Genomic DNA, 27,139 nt, shown 5'->3' with positions numbered 1-27,139 from the left:
TAGTTTCGAACTGCTGACCTTGTGGTTTGCAGCCCGATTTGTAACCACTACAGATAGGCAATCTTGACTTTGATTACAGGTCTCAAAGATGCTGCTAAGCAAAAACTGTCTCACCTTAATTAATTATAGGTAACAGGGGTAATGAGAGAGACAATATCAAGAAATATCACCCAAAAATTCAAGGGATAACCCTAAAGTAGATTAATGGAGAGTTGATGTTACTGGTTGGAAATTTTAGACAGGGTGACGTGTATTGTGGAGAAGATCAGTTTAGTTTCTTGCCTATTAGGTTTCTGAAGGTGGAGTAGGATTGACAATAGGCATGTCTGAAGTTGAATGACTTCAAACAACTTCAAAAACGTCACTACTTACTGAACATCTACTTCATACCAAGTATTGTGCTAAATCCTAGGAATAATCTGTAATATAAACATAAATAATCTTATGGAAGAGACAATTTCCTAATTTTATCATTTCAGGGTGCTAAGAATGCCTAAGGAGCTCTGGTAGCGTAGTGGTTACGAATCTGGCTAGAAACCTTAAGGTCAGCAGTTTGAAACTACCAGGTGTTCCGCGGGAGAAAGATGAGGCTTTCTGCTCTCGTAAAGATTTACAGCCTTGGAAACCCTATACAGGGTCGCTATGAGTCGGAACCAACTCCATGGCACATAACAACAACAAGAATGCCTAAAGTGTCCTGGTGTGGCACTGTGGGTTAATGTGTTGTACTGCAAAATCAGATTTAAGGGGAAGGTCAGCGGTTCAAACTCACCAGTTGCTCCTTGGAAGCCCTATACAGGGTCTCTATGGGTTGGAACCTACTCGATGGCACTTAACAACAACGACGACGAATGGCTCAAGAGCCCTGGTGGTGCAGAGGTTAAGCACTTGGCTGCTTAACAAAAAGTTGGCAGTTCAAATCCACCTACTGTTTTGTGAGACAAAGACAAGGCAATTTGCTTCTGTAAAGATTACATCCTTGGAAACCCTATGAGGCAGATCTACTCTGTTCTATAAGGTATCTATGAGTCAGAATCAACCTGACAGCAATAGGATTGGTTTTTTTGGCTCAATTCGATGGCAAAAGGTTTAGTATTGTTTAAGCATGCCTCTCATAATTCTGGAATGTGGAAAGCTCTGAACAATATCATTAATATCTTTGCTGAAGATAATTTACCAATTACTGCAGCAGTATATCAGCAGGGAGCTGCCAGAAATGTAAGCTAAATTCTGGAACTAGGGTTATTATTGCTGACATCAGATGGATCTTGGATGAAATCAGAGAATATCAGAAAGAAGTTTACTTGTGGCTTTATTGAAGGCATTCAACTGTGTGAAACATAACTATGGATAACATTACAAAGAACGGGTAATCCAGAACACTTAATAGTGCTCATGAGGAACCTGTACATAAACCAAGAGGCAGTCATTCGAACAGAACCAGGGGACACTGAATGGTTTAAAATCAGGAAAGGTATGTGTCAGGGTTGTACCCTTTTACTGTAATTATTCAATCTGAGAATTAAATAAGCTAAGAAGCTGGAAAACATGAAAAAGAGCATGGCACCAGGATTGGAGGAAGAACCATTGATAACATAAGATGACATAAGCTTGGTTGCTCAAAGTGAAGAGGATTTGAAATGCTTACTAATGAAGAACAAAGACTACAGCCTTCAGTATGGATTGTACCTCAATGTAAAGAAAACAAAGATCTTCACAACTGGAACAATAAAAATATCATGATAAATGGAGGAAAAACTGAAGGTGTCAAAGACTTCAATTTTTTGGATCCACAATCAATGCTCATGGAAGCAGCAGTCAAGAAATCAATGTATTTGCATTATGCAAATTTGCAACACAAGACCTCTTCAGTGTTCAAAAGCAAAGATATTTGAGAAATAAGGTGCACCTGACTCAAGTCCTGGTATTTTCAATTGCCTCACGTGGAGGGTTTGAAAGTTGGACAATGAATCAGAAAGATTATAGAAGAATCAATGCATTTGAATGAAAAATACTGACAGTATCATGGAGTGCCAGAAGAATAGGCATATTTGTGTTAGAAGAAGTACAGCCAGAATGCTCCTTAGAAGCCAGGATGGCCAGACTTTGTCTTCTGTACTTTGAACATATTATCAGGAGGAACCAGTTCCTAAAGAAGGACATCATGCTTGGAAAAGTAGAGGGTTTGCAAAAAAGAGGAAGACCCCCAACAAAATGGGCTGATACAGTGAGAGCAACAATGAGCTCAAACATAACAATTGTGATGTGGTGTAGGACCAAGCAGGGTTTCATTCTGCTGTGCACAGTAGGGTCGCTATGAGTTGGAACAGACTCTATGGCAACTAACAATATTATAATTCTGGACCAATAAATATCATTATGATAAATGGAATAAAAAAGTGAGGTTGTTAAAGTTCCATTTTACTTGGATCTACAATTAATGTACATGGAAGCAGCAGTCAAGAATTCATTTGATGGCTTGCATTGGGTAAATGTGCTGCAAAAGATGTCTTTAAAGTTTTCAAGATCATTAATGTCACTTTGAGGACTAAGGTGTGTCTGACCCAAGTCATGGTATGCATGCAAAATTTGGAAAATGAAAAAAGATCATAGAAGAGTAGATGCATCTGAATTATGGTGCTGATGAGGAATATTAGTATCCTGAACACACTTTCAGAAGAATGAACATGAAGTGCAGCTGAATCACTCCTTGGAAGTGATGCTGGAGAGACTTTGTCTTTTGTACTTTGCACATGTTGTCAGGAGGGACCATTCCCTGGAGAAGGACAACATGCTTGGTAAAGTGCGGGATCAGTAAAAAAGAGGAAAATCCTTAATGAGATGAAATGACAAAGTGGCAGCCACAATGGGCTCAAACAATTTTAAAGATGTCACAGAACTGGACAATGTTTCAATTTGTAATATATAGGGTCACTATGAGTTGGAACTGACTTGATGATACCTAGCAACACCAACAACAGTATTATAATAGACCCACAGCTTCTCAGACTATATTACTGCTTTTCTGTTTTCCTGTTTTGTCTTGTCTTAAATCTTTGACAACCAACATTTTCCTAGATAGTGGCTCGCTTGTTTTTGTCTAAAACTCTCATTTTTATGGTTCCCTGCTTGCTTGAGGCGCCCTGGTGGTACTGTGGGTTAAACATTGAACTGCTGCTAACCATAAGGTCAGTGGTTCAAACCCACCAACCTCACTGCAGGAGAAAGATGAGGCTATCTGCACCCATGAAGATTTACAGCTTTGAAAACTCTAAGGAGCAATTCTACTCTCTCCTGGCAGGTCCTTAGGAGTTGGAATCAATTCAGTGACAGTGGATTTGGTTTTGATTTTGTGTTTTGGGTAGGAATGGATGTGTCAGACAAAGAGAACCCAGTAATCACTCAAATAATTCACTGACATTTTTATCTAATGTTATGTTATGTTGAGATGCTCTGTTGGGTCATTTGACACAAAGATGTGATTAAATATTTGCAAACTGGATGAAAGGGGCCCTACTGATGCAATAATAAACACTCCTGCAGCTAGCCAAAAGGTCAGCAGTGAACCCATCAGCTGCTCTGCAGGAGAACAGAACTGCAGATCTGCTCTTGTAAAGATCACAGCCTAGAAAACCCTATTGGGAGGCTATCCTCTGTTCTTTGGGGTCTCTGTGAATCGAATTAACTGGATGAGACACAACAACAAAAACAAAATGAATTAAAGTGTAATAATGAATGGTTGCACTTATAAAAAGATCATGTTTTCATCAATGCTGTTTAAAGAAAACCTATGAAGACAGAGGAACACACTGAAGGAGCTCACTTTGAGAGGCTTTTTCAAATCAATGTCAGAATGAATGCTCAGTTCTCTTAGGGCATCTCCAACGAGGTTGTTCCTGCGAACATGAAGGACCAGGAAGGGGCTTCTGGCCAGCAGAGGCTCCAAGGTGAGAAGCATGAAGACGTTCTGCAGGTTTGCTCCATTGACCGCCACCTGAAATGGTACACCCAAGGCAACAATCACTCAGCACTTTGCCAGAATATACCCTGGATAGCAAACAGTCGTGCCTGTGGACCTCAGAGAACTCACAGCACCTCCGTTTTGTCCTTTCCCCGCTCTACCTTTCACAGGAGAGAATCTAAGTTACTCATGTATACGTGGCACACAAATATTTCTCATCTGAATCCGAGGTTGACTGGAACAAATTATGAAACCCTCTGATTCATAACTAGAGTTCCAGGAAAGTGATTGAAATTAAGATGGTACCTAAAGAAAGACAACTTTCAAGACAGCAGCGAAAGAAACTTAATAGCCATTGGTTAAATGTTTTTTATTCTTTGAAAAATGTCTATCTTTTCTGGATAACCTTTGAAATGTCATGTCTGTATCATGATTATATCACCCTGAAAATAGGTATACAAGGGGGCTTCAAATAATTCATGGAAAAATTCCATTATCTTTTAATTTTGTATTTCAGTGAACTTTTTGAAGTTTCCTCATATGCAGAGATAGATGGATACAGAGAAAGCTAGATAGAGAGGTGAAGAGAGGAATAAATGACTGACATTTAAATTCACTGCGGATAGGAACTGATAAGTGTGGACTGCTAATTCACAATGTTTTTTGTAAGCCTGTCAAAATCAATTCTATTTTATAATAAAAATGTCTATTTAAAATACACTACTAATGAATCTGTAACTTTTTAATTTATTCAATAAAGAATTACAACCTTCACTTAATTACTTCTTTTTCACAGATCAACAAACTGATCAACTGACTTTGTAGTTAAACCTAGCAGGCTGCCTGTTTTTGTACAGCACTTGAGCTCACAATGGTTTTTAGTTTTAAATAGGTGAAACAAATCAAAAGAAGATTATTTTATGGCATGTGAAGATTATATTAAAATTTCACAGTACATAAACTTTTATAAATTTTATGAGTATAAACATGTTCATTCATTTACATATTGTCTAAGCCTCCTGTTATGCTATGACAGAGTTAAATTTAACGGAGACCACAAGGCTTAAAATAACTACTCTCTGGCCCTTTACCGAGAAAGTTCACCCACCCTTGACTTACATAAATGCATAATGAAAAAACAAGAATAGTTTTAAGAGTTATAATGGAATTTGATCAAAATATCCTGTCTCCTATCAGGAAAAACTACAACTGAACATTTAGGATGAGAAAAACACAAAAGAGGAAATGATTTTTAATATACAATACCTGCATCTGCAGTTCAGCATCAGTTTGTAACATTTTGGTCTTGGCTTGGGCATCAAAGACAAAAGGGTAGGAACAAAGTGTTACAGCATCCTAGAATAAAACATATTATTGGCAAAACTATAATATTCCACTGAGAATACTGCTAAAAAAAGTATAAATTTTTAAAGAATCATTACCTGTATTATTGATGGTCTAGCCTTCTGTACACAAAAAAAAAAAAAAACCATTCTGTTAGTTACCTGGATTTCAAAATCAGACTTTTTACTTCTGACAAATATAAGATCAAATGATAAAGTATACAATCTATCTTTCTATTTGGCCATTTGAATGGTTGACTGGATATATATTTTGACAAAACCTTAGAAAAAAAAGACAAAATTAACTGTATAAAATATCTAAAGGATCATCCATTGTTGTTGTTAAGTACCATTGAGTCAGTTCTCACTCATAGTGACCCTGTATAGGGTTTCCAAGGGTATAAGTCTTTGTAGGAACAAAAAGTCTCATCTTTCTCCTGCAGAGTGACCAGTGGACTTGAACCACCGACCTTGTGGCTTGCAGTTCAGTGCTTGTCCTACAGAAACACTGTATTCCTAAAAGACCATTGTTGTTGTTGTTGTTATGTGCCATGGAGTCTGTTCCAACTTATAGTGACCCTGTACAGGATTTCCGAGGCTGTAAATCTTTACGGGAGCAGAAAGACTCATCTTTCTCCCACGGAACTGGTAGTTTTGAACTGCTGGCCGTGAGATTAGCAGCCCTATTCATAAACACTACACTACCAAAGCTCCTTACCAAAGTTCCTTAGAATAGGCCATTTCATCAACTCTGTATAATTCACAGCATCACTGGAATTCTCTTTTGTAAAAAACTCAATGTCAAAGAGGAACCTTGAGGACCTTTACTTCAATAGTTAGTTTGTTGCGTATTATGGACAAAGGAGTCCTGGTGTGGCACTGTAGGATAATCACTGGACTGCTAACTGAAAGTTAGGCAGTTCAAATCCACCAGCTGCTTCTCAAAAACCCTATACAAGATCACTATAAGTCAGAACCGACCTGACAGCACGTAACAACAACAACATGGATAATGCAAATTACATTTTATTTGTTGGCATGTTATATCTTCCTTCACACACCAAGACATGCTACTCTTAAAATAAATCAAATATTCAAAAAGCATTTAAAGTGCTTTTAATAATACTTTTTGGAATAAGTTATCCTGACTCAATAGTAAGACGAGTATTAGGCCTCCTGAGGTACTTCATCAATTTACAAATGAATCTGTGAATAGTTTTAAAATGTATATTATTGTTGTAAATTATAATCAAAAACTGCCATTTAAAATCTTTTTAGTGTACAATTTAGTCAAGAATTATATATAATCTACCAGATTGCACAACCATCACCACTATCCATTTCCTAAAGGTTTTCATCTCCCCAAACAGAAACTATGGAAGTGCCCCTTCAGCGGTAAGTCTCCCTTCTCCATTCCTCCAGTCTCTGAGAGCCATTAACTCAATTTGCCTACTCTAGATATTGGCTCTGTGGGTTAATGCGCCAGACTGCAAAGCCGTTTGAACTGAAGGTTGGCAGTTCAAGCTCACCAGCTGCTCCTTGGAAACCCTATACCGGGTCGCTGTGGTTTGGAACCAACTTGACGGCACTTAATAACAACAAGGTATGTCACATAAGTAGGACCACATATTATTCTTACTCACAGCAACCCTAAAGAATAGAGTAGAATTGCCCCATAGTGTTCCCTGGGCTGGAATTCTCCCAAGAGTAGATCTCCAAGTCTTTTCTCCTGCAAAGCTGCTGGTGCCTTTGAACCAATAATCTTTTGGTAAAGAAGTCAAGTGCTTAACCATTGTACCACCAGAACTCCTTTACTGTTCATTACCACCACTTGAAAGTGGTTAAGCTACACATACATTTACATATGAAATGGCTTAGCATTTTATGTTAAAATTCGAGGTATCAAATCATTTAAACTTCCATCCTTAATAGCATTGTATCTTACAGAGTAGAAAAGTTCTACAGTGATCACAAAAGGTCACACAGTAATTTCACCAAATTTTCTATCCTTAATAATTGCTGCCTTAATTATTGGAGAACATGAGCCTTTATATTTGTTTATGAAGTATTTAAAGAAAGGAACTATAGGAAAATTATAAAAGTTACTCACTTAATAAGCACTTGAATTCAGAGACTACAGTCTGATAATCTAGATTTTAACACCAATAACTTCTTATTCCAGGTCAGAAAGAATTAGGGTTCATTAGAATTATTTTATTCAGCATCAAGTCAAAGAAAGAGTAAAGTAGAAGACAGAAGAACGTGCTCTGATAATAACTAGCTGAATTGGTGGAAAAATTGTTTAACTTCTCTAGGCCTCCATTTTCTCATCTGAAAACAAAGCAGTAAACCTAAGTGATTCATAAGATTTATTGAAATGCTAATATTTTATTGTTAAATGAATAATCAATCACAGATTGACAGCACAAAAAAGCATACCTTTTTCCAATTTCTTAATTACTTTGTACGTAGCTACATGTAAGTTTCCCCTGTCAACCTATTTGGAAGGCTCTTAATTCACTTTTATTTAAAAACATTTTTTAAATTCAAGGTACATGAACTCTTATTAAAAAACACACTAAGTCTAGCTTGGTCATCTATTATTTGACAAAGAAAACAACCTTGGTTATTTAGTAAAAGAAACCTATTTAAGTACCTTCCTAATCCAAACCAACGATAACTTGCAAAACCTCTACCGGAAAATATTACCGCAAAGTTGGTGATAAAGCTGTTGCTCAAGGAGTCACCTCAGTGTATCTATGGCATGTGAATTCAATAATGTAGTAGCCAAATGATCATTCTGTTTTCTGACAGAACTCAGATTTACACATACTGCACAGATGGGAGATCCTACAGAGCCTTGAATAGGCCAATACAATCTGCAATCAAACTGAGCAGTTCCTGCCAAGTCAGGGTGTGATAGGTAAGGTTTTGTGTCAATGTGGCTGAGTCAGGATTCTCATTGGTTTAAGATGTAGCTAGCACATCCATGATGCGATCTAATAAGACACAATCAACTCTATGAGGTGATATAATTATTCTATGTGTAAGAAATCGTCACTTCTATGATGTTAATAAGACTAGATGTGATCTACAGGATTAGGTTGTATCTTCAGTCCATTTCTTTTGAGACATAAAAGGAGAAAGAAGTGAGCAGAGTTCAGAGGAAGACACTACCACCAAAAAGGGAGAGCCAGGAGTGAGTGAATCCTTAGGACCTGGGGTCCCTGCACTAGCAAGTTCCTATATCTAGAGAAAGAGTGATGCTCAGACACATGGAGATCTCTAAGGAATGCTGGGCCTACAGATACTTAAAGGCAAAAAGGACCTTTCCTAGAGTCAATAAAAAGAGAAAGCCTTATACTCTAACTTTGGACTTCTATCCTCCTAAACTGTGAGAGAATACGTTTCTAGCTGGTGAAGTCATCCACTTGTGGTATTTCTGTTATAGCAGTACTAGAAAATTAAGACACAGGGGTATCAGGGACCACAGGAATCTGAAATCCCTGAACAGTATGCCTAAAATATTGGATGTGTAACATTTTCACAGGAATGTAATCATAAATCAGAGGTGAACTGAAAGTTGGTTGTGAAAAGATGATGATTAGCAAATGACCATTTCATTGATGTCATGGATAAATCAAGCTGCAATAGGGATTGTGGAAAACACAGGCTTCATCTAAAGAGCCACTGCTGAACTCCAGCCAACTAGTGCCATTTAAGAAGATAGGCTAGCGCTCAAAAAATTAATTTTTAATATATGTCTTGATTTTCAAATGTGGGAAGTAATTAATATGTATAATATCCTGTTTCTTGGAATTCTGGTATGGCACTGTAGGATAAGCGCTGGACTGCTATCTGCAAGGTTAGCAGTTCAAATCCACCAGCGCTCCTCAGAAACCTTATGCAAGGTTACAATGAGTCAGAACTGATTCGACGATGCTTAACAACAATATTCTGTTTATAAATCCTATGACCATGCATTTACTCAAAATTCTTCAATTTCAGTTTTAAGAATGCAAAAGCTACCTGGATAAAATAAAGGTGTGACATTAGTACCAAAATAAAGGACAAGTTAATGCAGAAAGGGCATTTGGCAAAATCCAACATCAATTTCTGATAAAAACACTCAGCAAAATAGGTGTAGATGAGAAATTACTCAATACAATTAAGGGCATGTGAAAGGGCTTCAAAAATTTAATGAAAAAATTCCATTTTAATTGAAATTTTCAATGAACTTCTTGAAGACCCATCATATACACAAAAATCAATGGGCAACATTATTCTCAACAGAGACTAAAAAGCATTCCCCTGAGAATAGGAACCACAAAATTATATCACCATTCCTATTCAATATGATATTAGGAGTCCTAGTCAGAGCAATAAGGCAAGAAAGCTAAATAAAAGGCATCCTACACAGCGTCGCTATAGATCTGAATTGACTCAAAGGCACTTAATAACAACAACAATTTGGTAAAGAAGAAATAAAACTATTTCTATTTGCCGATAACATGATATGGCATTGTAGTATAACCACTGAATTGCTAACTGCAAGATTGGAGGCTGAAACCCACCAGCTGCTTCTTGGAAACTATATACAAAGTAGCTATGACTTGGAACAGACTCAGTGGCACACATAGAAAATCACAGAGAATCAACAAGAAAATAACTAGAACTTTACAAGGGCTCAGCAAAGTGCAAAGTACAAGATCAACACACAAAAATCAGTGGATTACTCTACACTAATAAAGAGAAATCAGAAAAGGAAGTCAGAAAAAACAATACCATTTATAACACAAAAGATGAAATAGGAATAGATTTAACCAGAGATATAAAAGATTTATACAAAGAAAATTACAAAATACTACTACTAGAAACCAAAAGAGACATACATAAATGGAATCATATACCATGTTCATGGATAGGGGGACTTATTATTATGACAATGTCAAGACTACCTAAAGCAATCTACAGATATAATTCAATCCCAATGCAGATTCTATCATCATTCTTTAAATAGATTAAAAAAAAACAAAAAAAAAAACCTAATTGCTATATGTGGAAAGAGAGTTGGTATGAGCTGCACCTCAATGTAAAGAAAACAAAAATCCTCACTACTATACCAATAAATAACATCATGATAAATGGAGAAAAGATTGACATCGGTTCCGACCCACAGCAACTCTGTATAAGGTTTCTGAGAAGTGGCTGGTGAACTTAAACTGGCAACCTTGCAGTTCAAACTGACTTTGCAGTCTAGTGCATTAACTCACAATACCACAACAGGACTACATATATATATATATATATTTGATGTTGTTGTTGTTAAGTGCCATTAAGTCAGTTGCAACCCACATAACGATCCTGTATAGGGTTTCTGAAGAGCAACTGGTAAACTTGGACCACCAACCTTGCAATTCAAACCAACTTTGCAGTCCAGCACGTTAACCTACAGGCCACATTAGGACTGCCATCTACTATCTGTTTATATGTTTATATATATTTATATATCCCACTATATGAATTTAAGAGCCTCTGGTAGTGTAGTGGTTACGAATTGGGTTGCTAATCTCAAGGTCAGCAGTTTGAAACTACCAGCTGTTCCATGGGAGAAAGATGAGGCTTTCTGCTTCCGTAAAGATTTACAGCCTTGGAAACCGTGTACACAGTTGCTATGAGTTGGAACCGACTCCACGGCACATAACAACAACAATATATATTTATTGTTGTTGTTAAGTGCCGTGGAGTCGGTTCCAACTCATAGCGACCCTGCACAGGGTTTCCGAGGCTATAAATATTTACGGGAGCAGAACATCATATCCCACTAATATATAAGAATTTGAAAGAGGATATTTATACATGAGTATTTACCTTTCATGCAAACACAATTATGAATTTGGTGGAGCATACAGCAAGCAAAATTATGAAAACTACCTAGATATTATCAAACATCTTAAGGCAATAAGTTGATGGTCCTAGGGGCTCAGTACCATAGTCCAGGGGACACCATGGTCAATCAGCATAACATTGTCCACAAAGACAATGTTCTACATCCTGCTTGCAAGGGATGGGATCTTGAAAGTTCATGAGCAGCCATCTAAGGTGCAGCTATTGGTATCTCCATGTGTGGAAGAAAGAAGTGCTAAGAATTGAAGAAGTTTTGAATCAATCAGTCCAGTGGACTAACGGGACATGTGAACATTAGTCTCCACAACTTTGAGACCAGAAGAATTAGATGGTGCCTGGTTACCAACTGCCATGAATCGTATTACATCAGAGGATCCCATATAGAGTGGGAGAAAATGTGGAACAAAACTCAAAATTATTAAAAAGAAAAGAACAACAAAAAAGGAAAACATTCACTGGTCAGAAAAGTACTAGAGAAATCTGAGACCACCCTTCAGGTCTGGAAAAGAACTCACCCTTGTGACCCAATTTCCAGCCAAGCAGTAGACAGATTTTTATTTGCAAGGTATGCTCACCAAGGAATGGTCAATCATTCAAAATCAAAATGGAGAGAAAGGTGGGTGGAATGGAAACAGGAACCACTGGGAGGAAGCAAGATAACTGCTTGGAAGGAAGGGATTATAATCTTGAGATGAAACAAAGTGTATGATTTGTTCAATGTAAAGCTGATGATCTTGTCTGTAAACCTTCCCTCAATTGACAATAAAAGTTCAATAGGGAATGATTGCTATCAGGTCTGACAGTGTTGGAAAGGTATATGTAAATGTTTGGTAGCAAAAAGAGGGGAGCGGTTGATTTTGCAGTCTAGGAGCGGAGATCCCTGGAACCATCAAGGGAGAAAAGTGAAGTGTGAGACCCTGTTTGGGGAGGCAGTGACACTAGGGATGGAGGCAGAGACGATGACATGGACAGAAGGAGTGGCTGGGGACTCTAGACTCAGGGAGGGAGAGGGGCTGTGTGCTTGTGGCCGGGGGGCAGGCATGTGGGGTGTACCCTTTGGTTGTTTGATGATGTATGCAGGGGATTGTGATCATTGCAATGAAACAAAATATGATAGGATGAATGTAAAGATAATGTTCACCCATGTAAACTAACACATAATTTATAATAACAGCTTAAAAAAAAGGGAGCCTAGTTTCAGAGGGCGTGGGGGAAGGTAAAATCTCCACTGAGTGGTTTCCAACCTGTCTGGATGGGGTTGGTGAAAAGAGATGTAGATAAGACACTTGTGGTTCAATAGTGAATAAGTACTATAAGGACAGATTGTGAATGCTGCAAATGTAAAGGTAGATGTTTTGTAACCAAAGGAGAGGAGTGGTTGATCTTGTAGTCCAGGAAGTGAGGACCCTGGGACCATCAAGTGAGAAGAGCAGAGTGCAGGACCCTATCCAGCGAAGCAGTGACACCAGAGATGGAGGCAGAGACGATGATGTGGAAAGATGGAGCAGCTGGAGACTCTGCATACAGGGAGGGAGAAGGGCTGTGTGCTGACAGCCAGGGGGCGGGCTTTCAGGGTGTGCCTTTGGTTGTTTAAATAGTGGTATAATCCTGAGTGCTTTGGTGTACATCCAAAAAAAACCCCAGAGAGAATGGAAGTAAATGTTGTTGAATGATTATAATCATTGCAATGAAATGAAATACGATAAGATGAATGTAAAGCTGATGTTTTCCCATGTAAACTATCACTTAATTCACAATAAAAAAAAGTTTAAAAAAAAAAAAAAGAGCCATGATGTGAACCGATATATGCATACTCATGTTCACTGCAGCATTATTCACAATAGCAAAAAGATGGAAACAAATTAAGTGCCTGTCGATGGATGAATGGATAAATAAAGTACAAACGTATAATGGAATACTTGTTCATTGTTGTTAGGTGCTGTTGAGTTGGTTCCAACTCAGAGAGACCCTATGCAAAACAGAACGAAATGGAGTATTACACAACATTTAATAATAATGATGAAACTGAAAAATATCTCAAAATGTTGATGAATCTGGAGGACGTATGATGAATGAAATAAGTCAATCACAATCAGGTAAATATTGTATGAGATTGTTGTTAAGTGCTGTTGAGCCAGTTCTGACCCATAGCGACCCTGTATAGGGTTTCCAAGGAGCCACTGGTGAGCTTGAACCGCTGACCTTGAGACTCAAACCAACTTTGTAGTCCATGGCATTAGCCCACAGGGCCACATCAACACTACAATTATAAAAACTTGAAATCATTAAAAAAAAAAAAAAAAGGCTCAATGCTTGCATAGAGACTGGAGGAACTCTTAAGACTATGACCCTCAGTCACCCTCAAGTCTAGAACTGACTCACCCCCATAGCTGAATTAGCAGACAAACTAGAGACAGGTCTGTAGGATGACCAATAACATCAGGTAAGCATAAATTCCTTAAAACAATCAACCACCGGAGATCAAAGGGGCAGTATTTGCCCAGAGACAAAGATCAGAAGACAGGATGGAAAAGGAAAGGGCCAACAGGAAACACAAACAGAAAGGGGGATGAAAACTGTTACATTGGGGTGATTCATGAAAAAATAAGAGTTTGCAATATTAAATTGGGAACTGAAATACTCTGTCAACCTTCACCTAAATCACAATAAAAAGTTAAACAAAAGTAAAGGCCAAGTTACACTGGGTTTAAATATGCTTTTCTCATCCTGAGCTATACAATAAGAAAAGACTAAAACTTAAAGATAGGTTTTTAATGAATTCTTACCATCCCTGCTTGATGCAGGAACCACATGAGGTAGTCTTCCTGAATGTCCACAAGGCTGGATATTTCAGGAATATAAAATGTATCATATTCCACATGCTTCACTTTAAGATTTACCTGATAAATAACAAAACAAGGACAACTAAAACCCAGACTTCTGGAAATAACTTCCTTTAAGCAGGACATTTCCCGTTACCACCTACTCACCCCTCTTCCCACTGGCTCCTCTCTCTGCTCACCTTATATAACTTCTCCAAGAGCTTAAGAGTTGCTGTAATGTAATTGTTAAACAGCACAGGAATTAAGAATGTCTTTCTTCCCCTTAGTAGATAAACGACTGCACCTTTATAGAGGTTTACCAGCTTCACAAAATATTTTGGGCATACTTGACACCACCAGTTATCTTTAGAAAGAAAGAAAACACATATTTCAACATGTCATCTTTTATCCACTTTTATGCCTTCTCACTACTATCTAACAACTGCTCCAGTTACAAGATGAACATTAGTCTAAAATACAGTTTCCCAGAAGTCACTTTAAAAAAGAATCCATTTTCTTGCAGTGGAGAGAGCATTTCTGGAGAGAGCAGCAGCTGCATTAGAATCTCTAGTTTGTTTGCTTTTGTTTTTTTGCTTTTAAACTTGATCCGATTTTGTCCCCCTCAAACACTCACTCCGAATGCTAACGTAAATATTCAATTTCAAGATTACATGTTGACAAGATGCTAAGGCACACATATATTAGGGGCAGGAGGGATGCCCACAGTATTAACTCAAAAAGGGTTTACTTCTCCCAGTCCTTTCAGCCCTATCCTCAGCCACCACTTAAATTATGACAAGCCCTAGAAACAGCACCAATATGGCAAGAATTCCTTCCTCCAAATGGTATGATTCATTGAAAGATACTATTTCTAGTTCCTACAAATAATGCTCTCTCATAACCAGACAAAAAGATTATACCACTGGCTTCTACTCTGTCAGAAATGAATCAAGCCATCCTGAAATATTTACAGTGAAGTAATTTAATATCTGAGATGTCTTTTAAAAATATTCCAGCAGAAATACAAAAGAGGAGGTGGTAGGAGGAACAGATCAAACAAAAGGGGCAAAACATTTATAATTGTTGAATCGGGGTGATGGGTATACATTGTGTTCTCTCTACAATTTCAGAATATTCTTTTCAAGATCTATAATAAGAAGTTAAAACAAATCAAGTGTAAAGCTGAGTAATTCTGATCTCTTTCCATATCTTATCTGGAAAACTAAAAACTAAAAGCACCCAAAATATAAGAAAGCTAAAAATTCCCCCTGGAGACTATCATCTCTCTACTTCACAATCTATTAGAACATCTAAGATACAGTATCCTCCAAAGGGCTTTTGATCTTTTGGAAAATAGAACTTATATATTAACTATTTTGCTGTTATATCTTCTGCAGAGGTGGAAGCAGTATTCCACCCTCAATAACACAGGTTTTGTTACTTATGGAGAGACCACACTCAAGTAACATCCCAGTCCATTTGGAAAACAGAAGTTACTGAGTTGCAATGAACACCTAAAAAAAAATTTACCAGGGCCAAAAATAAATAAGCCAGTTGACAGACTTTCTGCACTTGATTAATAAAAACACCTCAGATGCTACTCCCATGAGAGATACTCTCCAATTCACTGAGGAACGGAAGGTTCTTATCTCAGCAAAGTGTCCGTAGCCTGCAAAAATCAGTGTGGACTCAACTGTCCTAAAAAAGAAAAGCAAAACAAACATTTGGTAAGTCCCCACTATGTCATTTTCTTCCTCTCCTTTTTTGGAGACCTCTGTATCACCAAAGCTGTTCATTTCACTCCCACCCCCTAAATTAGGTACAGGAAAAAAAGACAGATGAACACTAATTTTTGAGGCACTAATAACTATTAACAAGTGTGGGAAGCAAGAAAACAAAAAAGTTTAAAGATGAATTACTGTGGATATTTACATATCAAGAGTAATCTGACATGAATAATTTCAAATAACCTAAATAATTGCTCAATTTGTTTAAACTGCAAATACAGTTAGCTAGAAATAAACGGCAAAGCATAAAAAGTTTCAATGTTAAGACTATTAAATAGCAACAAATAAATTCTTGGATCTCATCTACTGATAGCCAATCCCAGTGGTCATACCAACAAAATAGTAAGAACAAACTCATTGGTATTGAGTTTAGCAAATTCACCTAATACTTTGCTGGGGTTCGTATCCAGTCGTAGGATGGCCATTGCCAAAGGAATAGTCAATGTTATGTAATACTTGGAATCCTGGAGCAGGGGAAACTCTGGGAGTATTAAATAGATTCTCATTGCTTCGACATCTGGTGGTGAACTTGACAACTGGGGAATCAGGCAGCTTTCAAAGCTGTTTAAGATCTGAATCAGAGAAAATGGGGGTTGACACATTCAGACATAAGTCAGATCTAGTTAACTTGATCTCTAGAATCAAAACTATTTGACAGACACTCAAATTCTCAGTAGGGATTAATTTAGCACCTACTATGAGCCAGGCATTGATCTCGGCTCTTAGAGTACATTAATGAAAAGACCTTCTAGCAGGCTATTTCCTTAGAAAAATTTAAGCCAAAAAGTGAGTTAAAGGTAGATCAAATTCCCAAAGTGAATGTTCTACAAAGTCCAGATTTGTACAAGATTTTCCCCCTTTTTATCTTTATAAGATTTCAGCTTTCTCATCTTGTTTCTCTTGAAAATAAAATTACTGTCTTAAAATTGTAATGCAATAGTGTGTGCTTTTTAAAAGAATGCACTTTGTAAATGTAAAGAACATACCTGTTCCAGAATCAAGGAGTGCTGAGAGTTCATTAACTTCTCAAATAACACTCTAGTTGAGTTTAAGTCAATCCCAGGGATTTTGGGGCTGGTTTTAAAATGCTCATCAATTCTAAACAAACAAAAACAAACCAAGCATGTAATAATACATGTAATAATAATAATAAAAATAATAAAAACTTTTAAAGTAAAGAAAGACTCATAAAATCCCACTAATATTAAGTCGATTTTAACTCCTAGTAGAACTGCCTTATAAGGTTTTCACGGCTGTAAATCTTCATGGAAGCAAGTTGTCAAATAAAAGAACAGGTGATAGGTTGGAATTGTTGTTACCCCTTTGGTTAGTAGCAAAAGTGCTTCAACCATTGTGCTAACAGGGCTCTTCTAACATAGGAATTATAAGTAAGTAAACAAAGCAGTTTGCCCATATGGAATCAGTTTAAATTTGAACTGAGAGATAAAATTTATAAAATTATCACACTCTGAAGAAATCCAATGGAGTAATCCTTTCTGGAATTCCTTCTTCATGTCTTAGAATTTTCAAATCATTTGTCTTTCAAGTCAAAGTGCAAGGATTATCATTTAAAGTTGAAGCTGTCTCGAAATTTATAAGCAGAGTGTTATTTCTGACTACCCTTGCCCTTTTTTTCACTTTTTCTATAATGTGCTCCATTGAACTGGATGTAGATGCTGTGCTTTGGTGCAAAATGCATTCTCTGAGTAAACTGTCTTAGTCATCAACAAATGGCAAGTAGAAACCCCTTGTTAAAACCTTTCTCATTAAAACATTTAAAAGAAAAATCTTATCTACAATGAATCTTCATTATCATGAGTGATATCACTACATTCACCTGTAAAGATTTACAGCCTTGGAAACCCTGTACAGGGTTGCTGTGATTCGGAACAACGTTGTTAGGTATAAATCTGATTAAAGGAGTTACACTGCTGTTGTCAAGCGGTTACTGACCATTCAAGAAATTCAGTTCACGGCACAACATCTGACAACGTGCTTGTCCCTCACATAAAGTTAAACCGAATCACTACTACAGACAGAGACATACTGAGCTTATATAAAAACATAGGAAACATTTAAAATTACTATATTTATATTTATATTTCATGATTTTAAGAATATCAGGTGATGTACCTTGTACTAAGAGCAAGAACATTAATAAAGACAAATTAAAGGCTTTCCAATTAAAACGAAAAACTCTATATATAACTGAGATGCCACCAAGCTATGTTGGTGCTGATATAACTTATTTAATGGATGAATCTATTTTCCATAAATCTTACTGGTAGAGACAAAAATTTAATATACTCTACATGAAGAGTTGCACATGCTTATCTGGTGTGGTGCTGTAGGATAAAGCACTGAATCGTAAATTCATCTTGAACCACAAGGTGAGTCAAACCCTCAAGTCGCTCCTCAGAAACCCCATACAGGATTGCTATGACCCAGAACCCTGGCTTGATGGCGCTTAACAACTAATTCTGGGTAGCATTTCAGAATCCCCTGAAAAATCTTACTTTTAATTGCACCAACTGTTTCTGAGAAACAGTGTCTGTTGGTAATCTGCATTTCCACCAGCCAGGCCTGAATCAGCATTGCCCTTTCTGCTGTCCTCTTATTCGTCATTAGTAGGCATTCCAGTGTTTGTGAAAATCATTAGTTATCCACCGAATTAAGACCAATCACCATCAAGGAGACCAGAAGTCTTTCATAACCTTTGCTAAGTAAGTATTTGTATCACCTGTAGTGTTTAAGATTCTACGCCACTTACTTTTTTTCGAGAAAACTTCCATTCCAACAGGCTGCAGAAGATAATATCTGAACAACACCACTGCTCAGAAACAAAAAGGGAAGGAAGCCTTTAAGAATTATAAATAAATGGTGGATTTAAGCATCAGCAATAGTTCAGCCATCTAACTCTAGAGTTTCATTAATAGCAGCTCTTGCTTATCCAGATGAAGCCTGGGAAAATGGACAATTGCTTTAGAGAAACATTGTTCCTTATCTCAAAATGGACAAGAACTTAAAATTTCCATACATCATGTAAGAATAAAATGAGAGTATCAATTGTGTAAGAATAAAGCGTGAGTATGAAAGCCACTGAAAGAGAAACTCTTGAGCCTCCCCCTGATAATGATCTTGAACCTTCTTCTACCTCCAGCCATCTAAGACACTCCCACCACCTTACCTCCAAATACAAAATGAAACAAAAGTGTAAGCTGCTGTTCCCCAAATACAGAAATTAACTTTGCAATTTAATAACTGAGCAATCACTTCCTCCTTATTTTGTGGCTTACCTTTAGAAACTAAAAATGAGTGAAGTGAGTGTTCATTGTTACTGCCTAGATTATACTGGCTTTGGGAAAATAGCTAATTTCCAGATACCCAGAGTATAATTGCATGTCAGGAACACTAGACTCTCTTATTTACTGTACAAAAAAGGGAAATACTGAAAAAAAATATATGGTTGGGAAGAGACTGCAGTAACTCCTGTTATTCAGAATTGGGGGCAGGAACGATGTTTAAAGATCATTTCTTCTATCCCTTCATTTTACAAAGAAGAAAACAGAACTAACAATGAAGTAATTTCTCAATGTCCCCAACAGAGTAAATCTATAATCAGCCCTCTTGACTGCCATCTAGTCCTTTCCTTGGGGACTAGACCCTGACATCCTTTGGCATGAACTCTGGGGAGAAGGATTAACTGGTCTACCACGAAGTTGCTATCTGGCATTCCCAATGGTCTTGACTCTACTGCCAAAGAATACCAAAAAATTTGGTGGGCATTTGCCCCACAATGATTTATATCATAAACCAAGATATACGAGGGTAAGTCAAAAAGCATTGCTACTAGGATTCCAATTCATACATACATGGGTTTATTCTAGAACAAATTGTGTTTAAACATGTCTCTGTGATCAGTGGATGGTTACAGGTAAGTTTGCTCAGTAATTTACTTGTCTTAGTCTTGTGTGTTGTTGTTGTTCAGTGCCGTCGAGTCAATTCTGACCCATAGCAACCCTGTATAGGGTTTCCAAGGAGCAGCTGGTGAGCTTGAACTGCTGACCTTGCAGTTCAAACGACTTTGCAGTCTGGCGCATTAACCCACAGCACCACACCCATACTCCTAGTCTTGCTTGTTGTTGTTGTTGTTAAGTGCCGTCGAGTCGATCCCGACCCATAGCGACCCAGTAATAGGGTTTCCAAGGAGTAGCTAGTGAGCTTGAACTGCTGACTTTACAGTTCAAACGGCTTTACAGTCTGGCGCATTAACCCACAGCGCCACACCAGGACTTGTTTAGGTGCCTTTGTGCATCATGTAAAAAAATGATGTTGAGGTCAGGGATAATATCAATTTTTAAAAACTTAAATGGATGCTTTGTGCACCATGGAAAAAAATGATGTTGAGGTCAGGGATAATATCAATTTTTTAAAACTTAAATGGAAATCTTTCCAAATCATTGAAGCTTTGCAACAAATTTACTGAAATGCTGCTCCACATACAACAATTTTATATGGAGTAAGCCTTTTAAAGAAAATTGGGAAGACCTCAAAGATGAGCCAAGAAAGGGAAAGACCACCAACCGTGACAAATAAAAAAACTGTGGCTGAGTCCAGAAACTGGTGGAACAAGGCCACAGAATGACTGATCATACTTCTGAAGTTAGGATTTTACATGGATCAACATTTTAATGTTTAACTGAACATCTTGGCCTCAGCATGCTTTGACTAAACAGGTTCCCAAAGTGTTGCATTAAGATCCACTAGCCCAAAGACCTATCATTCCAACAATATTTTAAGCAAGACAGAAGATAATGAAGAAGAGTTTATGGAACAAATCATAACTGTGGATGAATCTTGAATTTACCAATATAATTCTGAAAACAATCAGAGGTCCAATCAAAATAGTGATTTCTGGGGGGGATCTGCTGGGTCCATAGATTCAAGGTGGAGAAGGCAGCTCAGGGTATCTTTATTTGTCAAGGTTGGTGGTCTTTCCCGTTCTTGGATCATCTTTTCTGTGATTTCAAAGGGGTTATCTGACATATTTTTCTCAAAGAATGCAGAACAATCATGGGGGCTTATTATGAACTTTTAAGAAAACTGAAAACTGCATTGGTGGGAAAAAAAGGCCAGGAAAGTTATGCTGAGAATTTTTTTTTTTTTTTTTTTTTTTTCTATTATGACAATGCAAATTCTTTGAGGGTAGCAAGGGTTGTCCTCTAAGAATTTCACTGGGAAGTCTTACCTCATCCACCTTATAGACCTGGTTTTGTCCCTTCAGGCTTCTTTTTGTTCCCCAAACTCAAAGAACACTCACAACATTTAAACATTTAAAAGCAACACAATTGGAGTTCCTCAAGAATGCCAAAGCTATTGTTTTGACTTGGTGTAAATCGTAGAGCACAGCATTCTTCAGGGAAGGGTTAGAACGATAGAAAATGCCTCCAGAAGTGTATAGACTTAGGTGGAGGACATGGTAAGAAACCATAGCTTTCCATTTTGTTATTTTTGTTTAATTAAAATGTCTATGATTTTGTAGCAATACTTTTTGACTTACCCTCGTATTAATCACATTTCTAGGAATGACCATAACTTAGCACAGAGCATGATTTACTCATTCCCAAGGATTGGATTCTCTGCAGAAAAATAGAAATGCTGAGGAAAATCAATGAAAATATCTTTAAATGAGCAGAAAAAAAATTACATTTTAATAAAATAAAATTGATGAAAGGTCTCGATCCTTTTATTATAATATTCTTCTCTAACTGACTCTGAATGATCATTTCATTCAGTTTGAATGGCAAAATGCAAGAAAGTCTTCAGATTAGGCAAGATGACAGATGAAGTTTAGGATGCTTTTGAAAATGTTTATGAAGGGAATCCCTGGGGCTAAACAACAACATTGCAGACTTCCCTTGGCAGAAAGACCAAGGCAGGCCTTACTCAGTTAGGAATTTGTAAGATCTCAGTGAATACACTCTGAGTGATTCACTCTGAGGAATAATCTCTGAGTGAGAATGGGAAAACAATCGTTATTTTATTTAGGGATGACAGCACCAAACCTGAATAAATGTGTGCACAAAAAGGTTCCCTAAAATGTGAAACTCCATTTATATTCACAACTTCAATAGGGAAGTAGGGAAAAATTACTAAACGAGACAGTTCCAATACACTTTCGAAATAAATTAAATGAAGACAAGCAGGCACATACTTGATTGTATTTGCGTTGTTATGTTCTGAGAGTTTTTGTCTCCAAACTGCTATAGTTTCATCATTTATTAAACTGGTATAATGTGCTTGATTCATAGTCCTGAAGTCAACAGCAGGAGAATAATTCTGGAGAATTAAATATGCCAATAAAAAAGAAAAATTAGGTAACATGGTTCTTAGCTTTTGTCCTTCCCCCTAGACATTCTCCATTTTGTGTTTCACTTTTGAAGTGAAAGCTGATGTGCTATGCCTACAGTCCCCTCCAGAATGCAGGCACTCACTTCCCCAGCTGCTCTCCAGGAATGATGCCAGGAATCCTGGTGTGGTGCTATAGAATAAAGCACTGGACTGCTAACCGCAAGGTTGGTGGTTCAAACTCACTAGAATCTTCTAGGAAATCCTATACAGGGTCGCTAAGAGTCAGAACTGACTAGAAGGCACTTAACAACAAGCTATTGCTTTAACCCTTTCACATACAATAGTAGGTCAAGTTTGGTACAAAGATTCAGCCCATTTAATTCAGGACTTGGCTGTAGAGCCACCCACCCAACTTCACAGATGCATGAGGTATGGCTGAGGCCTCTTGTTAAAACTGAACTTCAGTGTAACTTCTTCCTTTTCCCAAACTGCCTCGCTCATCCTAAGTAGATGTTGTCCTAGATAGCATTCCCTCCAAAACATTCTGAACATAAATCTCAGGCTAACAGTCTATTTTCCAGAGAACTCGACTCCAGACAACTTTTCCAGACTTCTTTCTCCTTTGCATTGAATCAGCATACCATCACAATTTTAAGTTATTAATTATTTGTCAAAACTCACTGAACTTCAACAAAGTATATCATTAAAGTCAGACTTTAGTTATAATCTATGTTTCCTCTGTGCCTTATGAAACCTCTGTGACTCTTCATTTCTTACATCAAGTACATAGCAATAACTTGGTAACAAAAGTGGCATATCTGGGATGTTAATAAAGGCCTTGAAAATTCTAGGTGCTTCCAGCATTATACAGGCTTTATTAACCAAGGTTAAACAACAAAACACATAGCACTTGAAGAATTTTCTTAAGCCCTATTCTTGATCTAGAACTAAGTTGAAAAGTGCTTTTTACCTCCGATACTTGTCAGTAATTAAATGGAAAAAAGTGATATTATAGCATTCCTCCATTAGTTTTTTGTTTTGTTTTAAGGTTTTTACTATGGATTGACTGAAAGTTTACAGGGCAGATCATCAGTTTTACATTCAACAAATCATACACCTTGTTTCATTACAGTAATTATAATCCCTTCCATGTACCATCAGTTAACAGTATTTCTCTCTATTCACTTTAGTTTTTGTTTTGTTTGTTCTTTTAAAACACTCAGGCAAATATAATAATTTACACCACCAAAGAGCACAGTCTACCTCCTGGCCTCCATCTCTTAGTCCCTCTCTTCCCATGATTCTAGAGTCCTCAGCTGCTCTCTCTCTCTATGTGCCCATCTCTGCCTCCATTTCTGGTATCTCTGCTTCTCTGGATAAGGTCTCGCATTCCGCTTGTGCTCTTCTCCATTGATGGTCCTAGGTCACCCATTAGTTTTTTGTATTTTTGTTTTTAGTTTTTATTGTGATTTATGTGTTGGCTTACATGGGTGAACATTACCTTTACATTGATCCTATCATGCTTTGTTTCATTGCAATGATCACAATCCTCCTGCACGCATCATCAAACACCCAAAAGTTACACCCCATACTCCTGCCCCCTGGTCGCCAGCACACAGCCTCTCTCCCTTCCTGAGTCCAGAGTCTCCAGCTGCTCCTTCTGTCCACTTCATTGTTTCTGCCTCCATCCCTAGTGTCACTTCCTTCCCGGACAGGGTCTCGCACTTCACTTTTCTCCCTTGATGGTTCCAGGGATCTCCACTCCTGGACTGCAAAATTAGCTGCTCCCCTCCTTTTGTTACCAAACATTTACATTTACCTTTCCAACACTCACTGTCAGACCAGACCAGATACCTATCATTCCCTATTGAACCACAGAAGTCCTTTCCCCCCTCACCTTTTATCAACCTCATCCAGACAGGTTGGAAACAATTCTGTGGAGATTCTACATTTCCCTGTATCCTGTGGAGCTAGGTTTCTTATTGAAAGCTTGTAAGCCAGTCACTTCTTGCCTTTGTGGCCCCCCATTTTGGGTAGTCAATATCTAAGTTACCCATCCTTGCCGACCCTGTGTACAAAGGGGGTGGGAATGATCCTCCTGTAGAGATTTGTCTGCTCCTTTGTCATACTGCATCCACAAGCATAGGTCAAGTTCATCAACTTTTGTGGGTTACTCCCTTTTTTTTCCCTTCCCTCTTCTTTCTTCCTCTAGTCGTGTTCTGATCATCCAGCCATTGATGCCAGGTCAAATGGGTACTATCTGCAAGTGTGGGTGTTCTCATGCATCCCTCCTCTCTTTTATGAGCTAGATGCTTCACAATCCATTCTAGTCCTCTGAGGCCATGTCCCTGCCCCTGGGCCCAGAAGTCCCCAAGTCTCGTCAGACTGCTGGCTAACCAGGTCTCAATTCAGGTTAACAAGAGTCTATTGAATGTGGTTGGACTCAGTTCACAACTTCATTGCTGTTTTTCCTACTCTTCCCCTTATTGATGACCAATGTGGTCAGCAGCAGGATCATATGCCTGCTAGTGTATTCCATTTGAGTTTCAGTCTTGGAAAGGGGTTTGCCTTAAGGAGACCTGACCACTTGCCTTGATGGCTCCCTGGGGAACAACTTGTTTGTTCTTGTAGTAGTCAATTGGACTGCTGTTTTGTTTTTTTTTTCCCTGCTGTTCTTTCTTTCAAGAAGTATCTTCTGTTCTTCTAGCTGCTCCAGACTGGTCTGCTTGTCCTTTCATGTGGGAATATCCCACCTCAGAAGATTCTGGATGATGATCAGGATTCCACCTATGGTCTTGTGCAGTGCAAACGCTCTGAAGGGCGCCTCCTTCACTGGGCAAGTTCTAGACCCATTTTAGTTATTCCAAACAGTTATAGGATGGAGAAGGACTTACAAGATTTCTCTGGCGATGTCTCTGGCTATTCCTCTCTCTCTCTCCTTCAAGTGTCTGTTTTACAAAAGTAGGCAAGGGAAACCAAGATTCAACAAACAGGCTGCTCTTTGGGAGAAAGAGCTGACATATATAAGACACCTATGGGGCAGTTCTGGTGTGGTGCTGTGGGCTACTGCATCAATCATTTGAACTGCAAGGTTGGTGGTTCAAGCTTACCAGCTGCTCCTTGGAAACCCTATACAGGGTCCCTATGGGTAGGAATCAACTCAATGGCACTTAACAACAACAACAATAGGGCAATTCTATTCTGTTCTATAAGATTCCTATTAGTCAGAATCAACTCAACAGCAATAGGTTTGTTTGTTTTATGGGTCTAATTATATACAGGAGTCCTGGTATGGCACTGTAGGGTAAGTACTGGGTTGCTAACTCCAAGGTTGGAAGTTCAAACCCACTAGCCACTCCTTGGAAAACCTATATGGGGTCACTATGATTCTGAACCGACTTGACAGACTTAACAACAACAGATTACATGCAGGTCAAAAGATAAACAAAGGTCTAGGTCAGTTTTTCATAACTACAGCTGTACTTTGGATCATCAGGAGAATTTACAAAATTCTTAATTGTCAAGTCACGCTCAGATCAATCAGAATCTCTAGCAGCATCAGTAGTTTTCAACGTTTCTAGTGATTACAATTAGCAGCCAAAGTTGAGCACCACTATTCTAAGAGAAGATTATCTAGTTTGTGAGACACAAACACACACATACATTTCTTCTTCAAGCCTATGCATGGAAAATGATGAAAAGAAAAGGAGAGATCATGTCAACTAACTTGTCAAGACCTAGAATGGGTACAAATATGGATATCTGCCATTGAGTTGGCCTGATAGCTGTCTTCCAAATTTCATGGCATAGATGAGTGAGTGCCTCCAGTGCTTAAGCAGCTTGTTGAAAGATTTCAATTGGAATTCCATCAATTCAGGAGCTTCGTTCTTTCCCCGAGCCTTTAGTGCAGCTTGGACTTCTTCCTTCAGTACCACTGGCTCTTCATCATATACTACCTCTTGAAATGGTTGAATATCAACCATTTCTTTTTGGTACAGTGACTGCATATTCCCCTTCCATCTTCTTTTGTTGTTTTCTGCATCATTCAATATTTTGCCAATAGAATCCTTCAATATTGCAAGATGAGGTTTGAATTTTCTCTTCAGTTCTTCCAACTTGAGAAATGTTGAATGTGTTCTTCCCTTCTGGTTTTTAACTCCATGTCTTTGCACATTTCATTACAATACTTGACTCCGTCTCTTTGAGCTACCCTTTAAAATTTCTGTTCAGCTATTTTACCTCCTTATTTCTTCCATTTGCGTTAAAATCCCTATGCTTGAGAACAAGTTTCAGAGTCTCTTCTGTATAAAGTTTCCAAGGAGTAACTGGTGGGTATGTACCACTGACCTTGTGATTAGCAGTCCAGTGTTTCTCTAGAGTAGCACATCTTGTAGGTGTGATATCCTATCACAGACAGCAATGTACTTCAAGATAGATCTTGAAATGTCTTTTTTGATGATGAATGGTATGACATTCCTCTTGAATTTGTTATTTCCAGCATATTTAAACTATATGGTAGTCAGATGAAGTGGATAATATCAGCACATTTCAGGTCATTAATGCCTGGTGTGGTGCTGTAGGATAAACACTGGACCACAGGGTCGGCAGTTCAAACTCACCAGCCACTCCTTGCAAACTGTATACAGAGTTGTTATGTGTCAGAAATGATTCAACAGCACTTAACAACAACAACAATGCCTAAGATATCGATCTTAATGTGTTCCATTTCATTTTTGACAAATTCCAATTTTTCTAGATTAGTACTTTGTGCATTCCATGTTCTGATTATTAATGAGTATTTACAGCTGTTTTGCATCATTTTGAGGTGTGCCCCATCAGCAAATGAAAGTTATACTCTATTGGCGTCATTATGTTGTTATTGTTGTTAAGTGCCATCGAGTCGGTTCCGACCCATAGCGACCCTGTACAGGGTTTCCGAGGGTGTAAATCTTTACGGGAGTAGAAAGC

The 27,139-nt window shown here is 38.0% G+C and overlaps 1 protein-coding gene across 1 annotated transcript in view; it reads right to left on the bottom strand.

Annotated features, from left to right (window-relative positions):
- The window catches only part of HERC3 (HECT and RLD domain containing E3 ubiquitin protein ligase 3), a 108,109-nt gene that overhangs the window by 27,378 nt on the left and 53,592 nt on the right, over positions 1–27,139 (bottom strand). Inside the window, exons 9-17 of the mRNA XM_006867776.1 lie at positions 22,035–22,159; positions 18,591–18,650; positions 16,807–16,918; positions 16,203–16,392; positions 14,234–14,397; positions 13,998–14,111; positions 5,404–5,427; positions 5,228–5,317; positions 3,824–3,994 (exon numbers count right to left, since the gene is read on the bottom strand). Coding sequence (XP_006867838.1) covers positions 3,824–3,994; positions 5,228–5,317; positions 5,404–5,427; positions 13,998–14,111; positions 14,234–14,397; positions 16,203–16,392; positions 16,807–16,918; positions 18,591–18,650; positions 22,035–22,159 — 1,050 coding nt within the window. The remainder of the gene's footprint in view (positions 1–3,823; positions 3,995–5,227; positions 5,318–5,403; positions 5,428–13,997; positions 14,112–14,233; positions 14,398–16,202; positions 16,393–16,806; positions 16,919–18,590; positions 18,651–22,034; positions 22,160–27,139) is intronic.

This window comes from Chrysochloris asiatica, unplaced genomic scaffold, assembly GCF_000296735.1.
Source record: "Chrysochloris asiatica unplaced genomic scaffold, ChrAsi1.0 scaffold00109, whole genome shotgun sequence".
Classification (NCBI taxonomy): domain Eukaryota; kingdom Metazoa; phylum Chordata; class Mammalia; order Afrosoricida; family Chrysochloridae; genus Chrysochloris; species Chrysochloris asiatica.
Note: the sequence above shows the minus strand (reverse complement) of the source record. Positions and strands in the feature narration are given on the sequence as shown.